The sequence below is a fragment of the Oryzias latipes genome, chromosome 6 (genome assembly GCF_053564925.1).
Source record: "Oryzias latipes strain Hd-rR chromosome 6, Olatipes_Hd-rR_3.1".
NCBI lineage: Eukaryota > Metazoa > Chordata > Actinopteri > Beloniformes > Adrianichthyidae > Oryzias > Oryzias latipes.
Window position 1 is genome coordinate 27724374 of NC_136242.1, and position 15182 is coordinate 27739555.

Below are 15182 nucleotides of genomic sequence, written 5' to 3' on the forward strand. Positions count from 1 at the left end.
GAAAGAAAACATAAAGGTAGCTGATGTTAGAGTAGAGGATGTAGAAGACAGAGTTAAATAGAGGAAGCTGATTCACTGTGGTGACCTCTGAAGAGAAAAACCGAAAGGAAAAGACGACTAGTAATACCAAAAATGTAAATCACCTATAATTTGTTTAAGGCTTAAGTAATTGTTTTTTAGAATAGACCAATTATGTTGCAAGTGTTCATTTTTGCAGAAGATTTCTAACTCTGAAAACCTTTAAGTTTTTCTCTCCACTCTTTTAATAGAGGAGTTTTAATATTTTTACAGTTAAGGTACAAAACATTTTTTGGGAAAGGTTCCTAAAAGGCTTCAATGTGGGCTCTTTGTTTTAAGGGATTTATGTGTCTCTATCAGCTAAGAATATAAACCCAAAAAGGGAAATTTTAATCAGGGTAGGCAGATGACACACCGATCAAAAACCTCATCACCTGAGGACTGTAATGCATACAAATGCTTAGAAATGTTCATTGACTAAATAAATGACTGGATAAGTCAGTTTTCTCTGCAATAATACAAATGTAGATGAGAAGTAGAGACCTGGGAGTAATCACAGAATTAGAAGCAGTGAAGTTCTGTTTTACGTACATGACTAAAATATCTCAAATAGACTTGGAAATTTGCATGTCAGTCAAGAATGATCAAAGCTTTGTCCTGCATAATTAAGAGAAACTCACAAAGAACCAGGTCATAAAATCTGACAAAAAGAATCTCAGAAGCTAAAACAGTTTCATCCTCAACAGTATTAAAAGATTTACTAAAGAGAAAGGTGAGATAAAGAACGATTGTGGCTCATAAATAAAAAAAAACGCTTATATTTATATATCTTTCATTTTTGTGACCAATCCTCAAAGCAATCTGGTTCAATATTATTCAATCTTTTCTTTAGAAGATGAAAGGAAAGCAATATTCTGAAAAGTCTGGCTGGAATTCCTCAACAAGCTCTTATAACTACAGCTGCAAAGAAATCTTATAGATATTTTTAAACCTCCATATTGCTAGAGACTGAATTAGTCATCTCCTGTGTAAATATGGTTTGCTAGGCAGGAGTGTGCTTACAGAAGATCCTGAGGAATAAAAAACAGGAGCCAATTTGAATATAACATGAAATATGTATTCAACAATTGTGTTGAATAGGCGGTCCAATAACTGAAAACTCAAATTCATGTAAAAAACGAAACAAGTTATAGCAACACCAAAACATCACAAAAGAGCAACACAAATGTCCTTATCTGTTGTGTAAAGTTTATCTCTGCAGTAAATATCAACACAGATGTTATCCATTAACATCTCCCCATTCATAATTCAGTGCAATTTATTTAAAAAAAGTCTCTACATTAAATTGGATTAAATTGTATTTTTTTGTTTATCACAAAACCTAATGCAACAATATCTTTGAAAAATCAAAACAGTTTTGCATTATTAGATCTTATAATCTTTAATCTTATGATATCTTTGTCAATAAAAAGTTAAGTTTTCTGAATCACAAACTTGAGTTGGATATAATCTGCGACAAGCTTTGAAAAGACATTAAGGGCTAAAAGAATTGTGTTTTGAAGGATCACTCTGTATACTCAAAGAAAACTTGAAATTCGGCATGAAGATTATGATGTAAAATTGGTCCAAAGCTGTCAAATAATGGCAGGAAACCAAACTCTCTGGAGAAGCAGCTTTTACACTAAACGTGACCCCCCCCCCCCCCCCCCCAAAAAAAAAGAAATATATATATATATATATGTATATATATATCAGTTTCTCAGTGACTCAAAGACGTATCTCTGATGGCTGGAAAAATGAAGAGTCAGACATGATGTATACATTTGAGCCCCCTAAGGGGTAGAAGATGTTTCAACTCTATTGAGGAAACAACTGAAGTGTCTTTTGGACAAAAAAATTTTTCTATTGTAACACAGAAAACTTGATTTCCACGAGCAAAGCATAAAAAAATAAATTATTATAATCCTAAATCAAACACATAGAAATACAGAATGATTGTGGTTGAAGGTTACTGGAGTAATTCAGTCATTTTGAGCACCATGTAATAATTGATTTCTAGTGGCTTCATCCAAGTGAAGGAAAAATAATTTAAAGTCTAGTTGCCTCGTCTCGACATCAAGTATCCGATTTTCTCTAAAATTATTTTATTGTGTAAGCTCAAAACCCCGCCTCGCAAAGCAAATATGACTTAACTGCTTGTTTGGTTGTCTTCATTTTAAGAAAATAATAATAATAAAAATCCTGTTATTTTCAGTTTGATTCCAAACCATCTAATAAGCCTAACTTTACTATTAAGCAATTTTTGTCTTTGCATTTAAAATACTAAACAGTCTGCATTTGATTTTTTTTCTAATAAATCTTATAAAACCTTCATGCATAAATCCAGATTTTTTACCCTAAGCTTTATGTGTGCGGACTTTTCCATAGCTGCATAAGTGAAGTGCGGCCGTGTTAGTGATTGTGTGTGGCTGTTTATTTGTGTGCATGTGCACTGAAAGACTGCTTTGGAGATGCAGCCACAGTTTGATCTATGAATGACCTCACTAAGAAATACGACGCTAATCACGCATGCCCATGACGGATGGCGCCCGGCCATAATGCCGAGCTCTTCACCTGCAGCAGTGTTGATGGTCCTGACAGCCTCTCTGGCATTCACTCTGTTGTTAGGGGGATAGTCAGGGACGGTGTTCTGGTTGCGTTTCTCTGACACCCGTGGACTCACTTTAGCGGGTTGATGGCTGCAATGTGGAGAGAAGAAGACAGTTAGGGAATGATCTCTGCAAGAAATGAAGTTACAGGAGCTGCAGCAGGAACTCCCATCATTACAGGAAGAATTCATCTAAAACCCATTTTTGGGTTAAATGGTCATGTAAGTAACAGATCACATGAGCTTCATTTCTTTGACACTATTTCTATTCCTAGTCAGGTTTTATGCAATTTCACGCTTGATATGAGGGATTTGACAGAAAAAATATTTATGCAAGCCAATTTTAAAATCTTTTCAAGATAGTTTGGCCTTATTGCAATTACCAGGAAGGAATTACTTTTTTTCAACTCTTTTATTTAAGACTTCTCTTGTAGTCTCTGTGTAACCCCTTATAGTCGCACTTTGATCGTCTTTTGATCTGTTTTCAAAGCATTCCCAGTGGTCTTCAAATTACTGCTCCTGATTTATGATTTGAATAAAGATATACTCAGAAACACAATTTTACTATTACTCTTCTTAACATCATGAGAAAATGCACAAGTGTATAAAAAAACTAAAAAAAAAATTATTGGACTGGATCTTTACAGCATGAGAGCTTTATCCAAAAAAAAGAAATGAATTCTTATCTTTGGAGTTGCGGCTCTAATCAGAGTTCGACCTAGATGGCTGAATTTTGCACCCCTTCCACTCTGCAAAGGAGGCACATTTTTGCCACCTGTATGTTAACTGCTCCTTCACAATCTATGGCTCATTGCCATGGTAAGGGTAGAAACATGGATTGACCAATAAATTGAAGTTTTGCACCTGAGGAAGCAAATTTCTTCCTACCGGAGGGGGACATTCCACCTTTTTTCCATAGTCTGAAGGCTTGAAGTACACACTTGATTGCACACACTTAAGTTTTGGCAGCTGTACCTCTGAAAGGTGACCATTTTCCCAAATAACAAACAAACAAATTCTGTAAAGATGCACTGAATATATGAATATGTGAACCATAATGCCATAAAACTTAGAAATTTGTGCAGTGTACAAAGAAAAAGGAAAATAAATGATGGAGCATTTTCGTTTATTCTGAGAGTTGAGGTTAATTTAAATAGAAACAGGAGATAAAAAGCAGTAATGAGGGCAAGACAAAAGGTGATATTGAGGTTATGTAAGAGTTCAAGATTGGTCTCCGTGTGTTTGCAGAAGCGACAGTTCCTTTAACCAAAGATGATCTGCGCCTCAAACAATGCCTGCTTTCTATTGCTGCCACTGACAACATGAGTTTTACAGATTATCCCATGACAGGAGCACCGTCAAATACACACACACACACTTCTTATTTCACACATAATAACCAAGATGCCCTCAATGGCTTACCCCGACTGGCTGTGCTGCTCGTCAATCGCATCCACTGCACTTTCCACAGAGTTCAGGAGGGACTGGATCTGATTGGCCGACTCCTTGAGAAGAAAACGTGTCACAAACTGCTCCACATTGGTTCCCCTCTCGTATACCTGAGGGAAAACAGAAGAGAACATCACAACTGAATATTAAGGATTAAAATACATCACTGGTATAGGCACAGTAAGTCAGAAAAATCTGTATTAATTCCCTCCAGTCATTGAGAAAAAGGTGCTGCACTGATGAAAAAAAATGTAACAAGTTATGTCCAAAAGAAAAAGCTTTTGTAGACTTCTGTGAAGCTGTATGACGAGACATGTGGCAAAAGAAGACATAACTTCTGACAGCTGGAACAGAGCTTTAAGCAATAATGTGAACCCACACTACAGCCAAATAAAGTCCTATGTAAGATAGTCAATGTTCCCTCGTTTATTGCAGGAGTTCTGTTCTAAAAATGAACTACAATAGCTATTGGTAATATGGTGTATATGTATAAAGTTCACACTTAAAAGGCTTAAACTCATGGAAACTCATGGTCCAAACCTTTATGGAAAAATAAGTCCAGTGTTAGAGAATGTAGCCAGAGACCTGCTGGCGATCAAAGATTTTGGTAAATTTGGCAAACTGAACCACAATATGAGGAACTGCTGTACCCTTTTTGGGGTGGTTAAATTAACATCCCACCAAAAGACGTCACCATTGACACCCATGATGATGTTATTTCTGAACATTCACAAGACATGACTGCTAACTGTTTATCACGAGCTAACTCCAACTATGATAAGATCTCCATGTTAGCATTTTTGCTTTAACAATTGAGCCAAAAGCACAGTTGACCCGGTGTGATTGCTCTGGTTTTAGCTGATGATGATAACATGAAGTTGCTTTGAACTTGTAGGCGGGAGCCGGGATCTGTAAATTTCTGATTATATTTGGCCATCCAAACCTGTTAAAAAACTAAAGCTTTTGGACTAAACTTTATTATAAATATATACAGTGGGGCAAAAAAGTATTTGGTCAGCCACCAACTGTGCAAGTTCTCCCACTTAAAAAGATGAGAGAGGCCTGTCATTTTCCTCATCGGTATACCTCAACTGAGAGACAAAATGAGAAAAAAAAAATCCAGAAAATCACATTGTCTGATTTTTAAAGAAAATAATTTGGTCTACAAACAAGCAAGATTTCTCACAGATAAGTAACTTCTTCTGTAAGAGGATCCTCCGCCCCTCACTCGTAACTTGTATCATTGACACCTGTTTGAACTCGTCTATTTAAAAGACACCTGTCCAAAGCCTTAAACAGTCACAATTCAAACTCCACTATGGCCAACACCAAAGAGATGTCTAAGGACACACACTGCCCGGGTAAGGAGTGGCTTCATAAGAAGCATTTCAAGGTCCTGGAGTGGCATAGTCTCCAGATCTCAACCCCATAGAAAATCTTTGGAGGGAGTTGAAAGTCTATGTTGCCCAGCAACAACCGCAAAACATCACAGCTCTAGAGGAGATCTTCATGGAGGAATGGGCCAAAATAGCAGCAACAGTTTGTGAAAACTTTATGAAGACTTACAGAAACTGTTGAACTTTTTTCATTGACCAAAGACTTATTTTCCACCATGGTTTACAAATAGGTTCTTTAAAAATGAGACAATGTGATTTTCTGGATTTTTTTATAATCATTTTGTCTCTCATAGTTGAGGTATACCCATGATGAAAATTACAGGCCTCTCATCTTTTTAAGTGGGAGAACTTGCACAATTGGTGGTGGCTGACTGTGTACCGTTTTGCCCCACTGTAACTTAAAATAGATTTAAGTACAGCAAAAGGCACCAAACATCAGAAGTTCACAGTTGTTTTTTCCTCATGCTAAAAATAATGCAGAAGGACTTTTATATATATATATGTGATGTTACAGGAAAACTCTATGAAAACCCATCAAACTCAATCAGCTGTTACAGTTGGTCCTTACAGACTGAAAACCAAAACCTGATTTGCTCAAACTTGAAGCAGAATCAAATTCTGCGCCATAATTGACTACATGTGTACTCCAGAGGACGGAGCCAGTCTTTCATGGCAGCCTTTCTGTCAGAAGTCACAGTGCAGTGATTTGGAGAGACAATTAAGGTTCCTGTGCAGTCAGCCATTTTCTCCTGCGCTCTAATCAAAGAGAGACGCTCCCACGAGACATGAAAACCACAAAGCCTGCACTGACTTCCATTAACACACTCAGTGGATTTTATACACATGCAAACACAAACTTATCCATTAAAATGTGAAAACACAACGTAATACAGCAAAAAGGGCCTCCGTGAAAAGACATACAACAGTAATGTCCACCTTATGAAGGTGGACGGCTCTGAAAAGAAGAACCTTCTGGGAAGTCTAAACAGCTGGACTGACATCTGACTAAGATGCAGTTTATGACCTTGTATGTGCAAAAAAAATAGTCTGTAAAGCATCTAAATTCAAGAAATAGGAGTGAAACTTAATTCTTCAGATAAATGAGAATCCCTTAGTGAAACTCAACATCACAAATGTTTGATTGCAGTTCATTTACCTGCATAAAACATACCATATCAGCATTTTGTGTCTGTGCAATCTTTGTTGAATATAAGAAGCGTTTTGAATGCTCAGTAGAACAACAGTTTTACAGGAATAGATATACATAATTGCAGGTCTTTAAACAAGTGCTTCAACAGGTTCTAGATTCCTAGATTTAGCAGGTAAGTTTGTATTTTTATAGTTTTATTTGGGGGAGAGAAACTGCATTTTTCAAAATTTATCAAGATTCTAAAAATATTTAATATTTTGGAAGTAAAAAGAAGGAGAGCTATTTTTTGGATTCCAATGACAAATTCTACAAGGCAGCATTGGATGCAGTTTATTTTTCACAAACAGAAGATTATCCAAGTTTGTGCTTCTTCCCAGCTTGTAAAAAAACCCAAAGAAAAACAAACTCAGATTTACCACAAATGTGCTTCTAAACGAGGCAGTGTTTCTTTTCAGACTTTTCAGAAGTCTGCTGAAAAAACTGAAAGGAAAACACCCACAACACCTTAAAACAGACAGGTTTTGAAATAATACAAATTATAAAAAATAATACAAAAAACGTAAATTTCAGCAAATTCGGCCGGTTTCCCCGCCTGGCGGCATTTGTTATCAGGAGAGGGCAGTCGAATCGCGATACCCCGTGAGGTTTTAAGAAAAAGTCAAAATTTCATGCCGACTAGACTATTTTACTTAAGGTAGACATCGGTCAGTGGCCGCCCGGGCACATTTCGAGATCATGTTCAGTGACAGGCAGAATGGCCTGCTTTGTATGAACCTCTGGGTTACCAGGCAGCTGGTGGCACTTGATATCTATGGCTGGTGCCTGGAGACATTTGCACATTGTTCACTTAGAGATTCTGCCAGCCGGCTTCCACCACCCTATGGCCACCCAACTGTTCCCCAATTTCTTAAAGGCATGGTCACGCCCCTCGACTGACTGGCGCTCGACTGCCACAGCCAATACCTCCCCATCGCACAGCGGCAGTTGTATCTGTGACGGTAGCATAAGCTAAAGTAGTTTTAGAAAAATATGTCTTATTTAAATGATCTAAACTTCCTTAGAAAGTTTAATCAGTTCATCTGAAAACCCAGAATCTCCAATTCTTCTGCCAGTTCTTCTGACAACTCACATTTTTCCTACATGTCTTTACTCTTTTACTCCAGGGCTGTAGCTGCATATTTTTCAACTTCTGTAATTCTTCAACTGTTTGCATAATTAACGTAATTCCGGCAGATTCTGAAGTGGAGAAAAAGCAGCCGTGTGCTGATGTGCAACACTTAGTGTAGTACTTATGCAAACAATGGAAACCAGCTGATTTTGTTGGTGGAAAACAACTTTTCGCAACACTTCACATTAATGTACACGTTGCGTTAGTAATATATTGTATATCAGTGCAAAGCTGATATGAAAAACCGCCTTTCTTCGCATTATTTCTTGCTGGCATCATTCCCAGTGTTGAGATGGGCGGCAGTGGCTCAGGTGGTTGAGCAGGCCGTCCAATGATCAAACGGGTCAGCGGTTCGATCCCCCAGTCAAGTGTTGTTGTGTCCATGGGCAAGACATTTCATCCTCCCTGCCTCCAGTGTGGCTCCACTGGTGTATGAATGCGTATGAATGTCCCAGTAGTGGTTATGGGACCATAGGGGCAAACTAGCAGCCACGCCTCTGTCAGTCTGCCCCAGGGCAGCTGTGGCTACATCAGTAGATTACCATCACCAAGTAGTTACACAATCCCTTTTTTTTTATATACTTAGGATTAGTTTATGCTTTTTCTATATGAAAACTTACATAAACCAAACTTGATTGCTTTTTTTTGCAGAAGAGAATTAAAAATACCTCCCTGCACAGGAGATTCACTGTAAACAACCAGGAAAACCAAAAACCCGGAAATCCAATCAAGGAACGCCAACATCCTCCATGCCTCAGTCCATCCTCCTCCTTTCTTCATCCCGTGTGTCTTTCATGCTTCCCTCTTCGAGCGCGTCCCCCGGGTCTGGCTACAGAACCTGCTATAGAAAAACTGTAATCTATAATTCACACAGATCACTGACCCGAGAGGAGATGCTGCCTCTGCTGGCTCACCGAACGCAGGCTGGTGATTAGCTGCAGAGTGCATGTTGTGGACACGTGTGATTGTGTTTGTTTGTTTGTTTTTTTTACAAATCAGCAATGTTCGCTTGACTGAATAACAATCCATTTTACATGCTATGTATTTTTCCCAAGGTTTCATTTGAAATATTGCAAACAAATGAAATCATGTCAATTTTTATTTGCAAGTTTCTGTTTTTCTAACACAAATGTTTCTTGGTGGGTGACTGAACCCCCTCCTCCACTGCACCCCTCCCACACACACATCTTTTTGATAAGATGGAGGAGGCTGATTACAGGAGCCTGCAGAAAGTCGTAATCAGTAATTACAGAGCTCAGCCTTGTTAAGGGAAAAACAAACCAGTGGAGAAACAGCACTGATAGTGGTGTGGTCCTCAGCGGTGACTTGGCTGATAACAGCTCTGCACAACAAATTTCATCACGCATAAAGTCTTATTTGAGCTGTAAAAATTACCATCAGTTAAAAATAGAAACTGGTGCAGAACATCTAAATAGACTTTTTAACAGCAGTACTTTAATAAAAGAACAGACTAAAGAACTGATGTAACTCAATTCCTTTTTTTTGTAGTAACGGAGAAGAACAGGGTGCACAATCTTTCCGAGTTTAAAGACCCACTCTGCGCTGGGGGTCGGCCGGCTGGGGGGGGGTATTTACTGCGTGGCGGCGGGGGGTGGGGAGGGTAACCAGATGATTGTGAGTATGTGTGCGTGAGTGCATGGGTGGGACGGACCTGGGGGCTGGCTCGCTGGGACCCTCTGGGGCTTTCCCTCCCCATCACAGAGAGGGGAGGGCACTGAGAGGGTTGGGGAGGGGGGCTAAGATATTACGGCGGCGGGGGGGGTTGTAGTGTGTAGGGTTGTAGGGTTATGGGGGGTGGCTGTGGGTGCGTGGCGATCCCTGGGTTGCTCGGGTCGCGTGCCTGGGCTGGCTTGCGGAGAAAGGGCGCCGGTCGGGTGGTGGGCGGCTCATGGGTTCTGGGGGCCCTGGCTTCGTCCTTGGCCCTTGTCTCGGTGTCCGGCGCCCGGTGGCCCCCATGGCTGCCGCCTTGTACGGCTAAGCACTCCTGTCCTGTGGCCCGGGGGCCGGACACTGGGTTCGCTTATGCCTCTGGGCATTGGGGGGGCCCCTGTAGGGGGGCCTTCTCTGTGCCTGGCTGGTGGGGTGGGCGATCCCCTCTTCCCCCCCCTCCTGGGCTGCCTGGGTCCGGATGCTGGGGGGGCTCCTGGCCTGGGGGGCTCTCCTCCCCTCTCCTGGTCTGGCTGGGTAGGATCTGGTTCCCCTTATGAACACACGGTTCACGACGGCAGCATGCATGTATCTCCACCCCCACGTGCACACTACCACACACTGCTCCCTGTCTGCTTCATCCCTCCTCCTTACCTACAGTGTATTGATGGAAAAATATTTTTCGCTCATCTTAGTGTCAGATTTTCACCTTTGATGTCTTTCCAGCAGATCTGGTATAATTGTTACAGCTTAAAATAATAACTTATTCAAATCAGTGCTTGTATCCCCCACCTTTTCACCTTTCTTCCTTTTACTCTCTTCCACCCCACCCCCCCCACATTCTTCCCCTCTCCCTCCCCACACACACTTAATGACGACAAAAAGGGGTTTATACAAATCTACACTTTAGTTTCTCGAAGCTTTATAACCTTTTTTGTGATAGTAAAACCTGTCCAACACAAAAAGCCTTCAGCTCTAATCTGTTTGCTCAGCTGTTGGACAGAACAAGTTAGAAAAAAAAAAATTAAAAAAATAAAGACCCACTCTGCATTCATCTTTTGATCCATTTTCAAAGCGTTTCTAGTGGTCCTTTCGTTATGATTATGCCTTTTTTAGCCAGAATTATAAAACCTGTATTGTTTTCTAGGACATAGTTTCTGCAGAGCGGCAGTTGTTCAACGGGACTGTTGTTGCATAGTAAGCCTGCCCTTATTTCCCATCATCCCTTTATTTACACTCTCTCCCTCTAGCTTTAAGCCCTCACAACCTAGCATTACCAGTGCAACAAAATTGGCAAGCAATATTGCCGCTATCCAGCCGTACAGTTTTGATCCAGATACCAGCTCAGACGAGGAAAATGAAAACCTTACGTGGATATATTTGTCTTTAAGTGTATAAATCGGAGTGGAGCGCAGCAGGGAGCTTGCGGCCCTCCGACTATAGCACCTAATTCACTACTACAGGTTTTTTCAAACTCCATTTTTTTGCCTGCTCCTAATTTACTACAATTTAGATAAAGAAAATCTCAGAAGGCAATTTTGATCTCAATTTTTCTTGTTGGTACTTAATAAGAAAAAGCCACAAGAACATGTTAAAAACACCAAAAATACGATTTTTATTTGAGTGAGCCTTAAAAAAAAAAAAGTAGAACTTGATTTTGAGATATAGATTATTGTTAAATAAAAAAAAAAAGAAGTGGAATATTCCTGGCATTTCATCTTGAAAAAAACTCCTTTTTTTTGGAAAAACATATCACACATTACCCAAAATGTCAAATAGTTTTAGGTGGTAAGTAAACTGAAAACATCTGTGAAGTAGTTTCCAAAAATACCTGGAAATATCAGTAGAGTTCAAGATTGTCTGCAGTAAGCTTCTAGCAGCAACTAGTTGAGAAAAAAACACTAGTGTTGTCCACAGATCTTATGCAATAACAATCATTCAGTCCTTTCTTTGACATCCTATTGAGAACTAAACCATTTCCCCCTGACTACCAGCAATGCAAATTTTTCCTCTTTAGAGGATATTTCTAAATCTGGATATCTCCCGACCACTCAAACCACTGATAATACTCCTTTTTGGTATATACAGGGTACAGTTAAGGCTTTTCGGTGATACCAAATGTAATGGGTATAGCCCTGGGAATTGTTTTTAGTTCTTCCTTGTCAGGTTATTTGCTTGTCACCTTTTTGTTTCCCCATGAGCCTCATTACCTATATTGGGTTCTACGTCACCAGTTCCTGACAGTTTTATTCAAAGCCCCAAAATCAGACTAACATCCTCTAAATAACTTTATATTAAAAAAAACAATTCCATCTGAAATGTCATTTTTTACTAAGGTATACAAACAATTACGCAAAATCTGGCCTTAAATAGGAAGCATTCACTTTGATCTATTTAAGAGAAGGAAAAATGGCTGGATTTTCTCTTGTAAAGTTTTGTTTAAAACTACTTTAATAGTTTCAAAAAACATGTCTCCTATGATCCAGTTATATCATGTAAACAACCTGTACTCACTTTACAATACGTTCTTTCTCACTGTCAGGCCATTTGTCATATTCTGCTCTCCCCCTGCTGTACTTCACAAAATCAAATTAGAAACCTTACTGAAATTATTTCCTCTGCTAAAGTCAGGATTGGTGAGTCGGCATGGATGCCTCAGCCTGTAAAAGCAGCCACCAGTCTGTTAGTCTGAGTGATGTCAGTCTCAGTCCTTGGCAAATGCCCAGTAAAGCAGGTAGAAGTGTTGGTGTTGATAAAAGTTTCATATAACCTTCAGCTGAAGGCAAAGGAGTCTGATCAGGAGTGACAGCCTTAATAAAAGCTTTCAGGGAGGAGTGGACAAACCGCCTGGATATCAGACCGACAGAAGACAAGGCAGATCTTCTGGTTGAGGTGGGACTCGTGGAGGTTGTTTGTTAGTTTAACGTCTGAAAACTACTGTTTAAACGTGACACTGACATCATGAAAGCAACCAACCTCCACTTTGCATCGGACAGCTCAGGCTTCTGCGTGGTCCGTTAATTTCTGATACTGGACATATCCTTTACTTATACAACACCAAAGTGTAGGTAAGGGTGAGATGCAGGCATGTTGTACGGATTTTTCATATTTTCAACTCCCTTGAATCCTGCACACGGCCCTGTTTGTGCAATTTAAATGATAAGTGTGCGCTCTTTACACCCAGCCTGGCTGTTAGACACTAGGAAATTAGACAGAGCGTAGTTTGTGTCAGCATCCATGGACATACCTCAAGGACTGGCGTATCACGTGCACACCCCATGAATGCGGCTCTGGTGCGCAGCCAATTAACGCCCAGTACGTGTACCACACTACTCAGAAGAGTATGGCATTAGGACACCATACGACAGCATCCCCTGTAAGTCATAAGTGTGTGCAACTTGCAACATTCTTAGAATTAGTTCACAGTACACTTACCACACGCACGACAATGGCACATTCTAGTAAGATGGAGGCAGGTGCCTCAACGGAACTGTAATATAGACCTGCACCTCCTTAAGATCCAATTGCCCCTCATCTATGACCCTCCACAGGGCGGCACAACCCAAACACCCACAACAACCATAGAGGGCAACCCCCCAGGGCGAGTGCATGTGACTAATACATAAGGTACATCAAAAACTACAATTTGGATGTTATATCAAGTTATTTTTAATACTTCTGCTTTATTCAAATGTGTTAGTTTTATCATAACATCTATTTTTCTCACATTGACCTACCAGTTACTGATATTTATCTTCATTTAGGGGTGATTTTCTTTTTCTAAGCTCTGTTGTCTGGTTAGAAAGTGTTTATCTACTTTGTTCAGAGCTCATTAACCTTCTAATATCGCTGACTTTGACCTTATTTTAAAGATGGCTTTTCATCTCAGGAGTTTCTGATTACTGTCTTCAAAAGATGTCAAAGTAAGTCGTACACACAGCTGCGAAAGGCAGACCTCATCTTTTTTTTTCCAGTCACGCTATACTCCCAGGAGCGAGGAGGAGTAGTCCTCGGGTTGTAGCCCTCATCCTGAAGCCTGTGAGCGATTTGCTGTTCCTGCACTTCCTTTATGCTGATCTTCAAAGAGCTTTAGGACTTAAAATTCCCCACTCCACCTCAGAGACCTCCTGTGCAGCCTATTTGGGGATTTTTTTATCACTTTCTATTGGCTTAATCGTTATTGCCATGACAACCAATAAAAATTGTTCGAGGTGTATCGAGTCTGAGCAAACTATCTCCAGAAGTTGGGACCTTTTTCAGCTTAAAGCCTCCACAGCTTCCATATCGCAGATGTTTCTGTAGAGAAAATGTCTTACAAACTGCAGGTTTTTAGTCGGCAAAGGTTTGATGTTCTGAGGGGGAACAGATCCTTACTTTTTCGCCCCCCCCTCCACAGCTTCACACTTCAACCAATTAAAATGGTATCCTAGCAACCATGGTCAACGTGTCTCCAAGTAACACAAATTTGGCCGTATGCAAATGAAATTGGTGAAGCAGACTTCTAACGGCAGACCTCTCCGTACAGCGCTTCCCACCAGGGATCACAAACTGTGTCACAGTCTAAGAGATTCGTTACACAACTCGCACACTGACACTCACTGACACACATACGTTTGTCTCCATTATTTCTCTACTTTCTTTGTCACTGCACAACCTGAACACCTTGTGATGATGTTATTGTTGCAACAACATTAAATAGATTTATACTACAGCACCGTGATTACCAAAACATGCGTTCAAAAATGTACATGAGGCTTTTGTCATTTTACTTTTACAGTGTTTACTGTGTCTATAGCCGTGGTGCAAAGGCAAAGTGGTCGACTTCTGATTGAAAGATCACAAGTTTGGTTCCTGCCCTTCCCACTCATGTGTCAAAATGTCCTTGGGCAAGACAATGAAGCCCACATTGCTGCTGGGAGTTATAAGTTGAATCCAGTGTTAGGCAGCAGGGTGTGAATGGGAGTGTGACTATAAGGTGCTGACTATAAGGGGCTTAAGTATAAGTACTGCTTAAATCTGTGATTTTAACTACCGTAAACATTGTCTGCAAGCACTAACCAAAATAACCCTTTTTACATCAGAGCTTTAGCTCCAGTGTTTACATTCTTTTGACTACAATGACCATTCAACAGTTTTTTACACAATTAACACAACTCCAATGTATTTGGGAGTGAAAAAAGCAGCCTTGCGCTGATATGCACCACTTAACAGTAGTGAAGTGTTTACACAATCAATGTAAATCAGTTGATTCTGTCACAGAGAAAGGTGTTTTTTTTTGTGCCATTATGCAACACTTTTCGTTAGTAAAATGTTGCATAATAGCACAATTTTAAAATTAATACCATTTTTCTCTGTGTCAGAATTAGCTGATTTGTGTTGATTCTTGAAACAGTCAAAAAGTTATGGTATGCCAAAGACTCTTATTTAGGTGTCGCCAGTGACATTTCCGGTGTTAACAGGACCTACGAAGGAAGCTGCAAAGACTCAATGATAAAAGATTATGCTTTCATAAAAGCTACTGTCGCCCCAATCCCAGCTGAGGACAAAGGACTCCTAACGACCCGTAACCATGTAGTCCAAGTAGACAATGCTTAGACAATGCTATCCAGTTTCAAATCTGACTCCTCCCCCATGAGCACATATTTACCAGCTCTTTTAACAGCTATTTTAGAATTGACAAAGCCT

At 40.0% G+C, this 15182-nt stretch overlaps 1 protein-coding gene across 2 annotated transcripts in view; it reads right to left on the minus strand.

Moving 5' to 3' along the window:
- The window catches only part of necab2 (N-terminal EF-hand calcium binding protein 2), a 142892-nt gene that overhangs the window by 61998 nt on the left and 65712 nt on the right, over positions 1-15182 (minus strand). For both annotated transcript variants that reach the window (XM_023955968.2, XM_023955967.2), the window contains exons 6-7: positions 4088-4224; positions 2632-2756 (exon numbers count right to left, since the gene is read on the minus strand). In XM_023955968.2, the coding sequence (XP_023811736.1) occupies positions 2632-2756; positions 4088-4224 (262 nt within the window). The remainder of the gene's footprint in view (positions 1-2631; positions 2757-4087; positions 4225-15182) is intronic.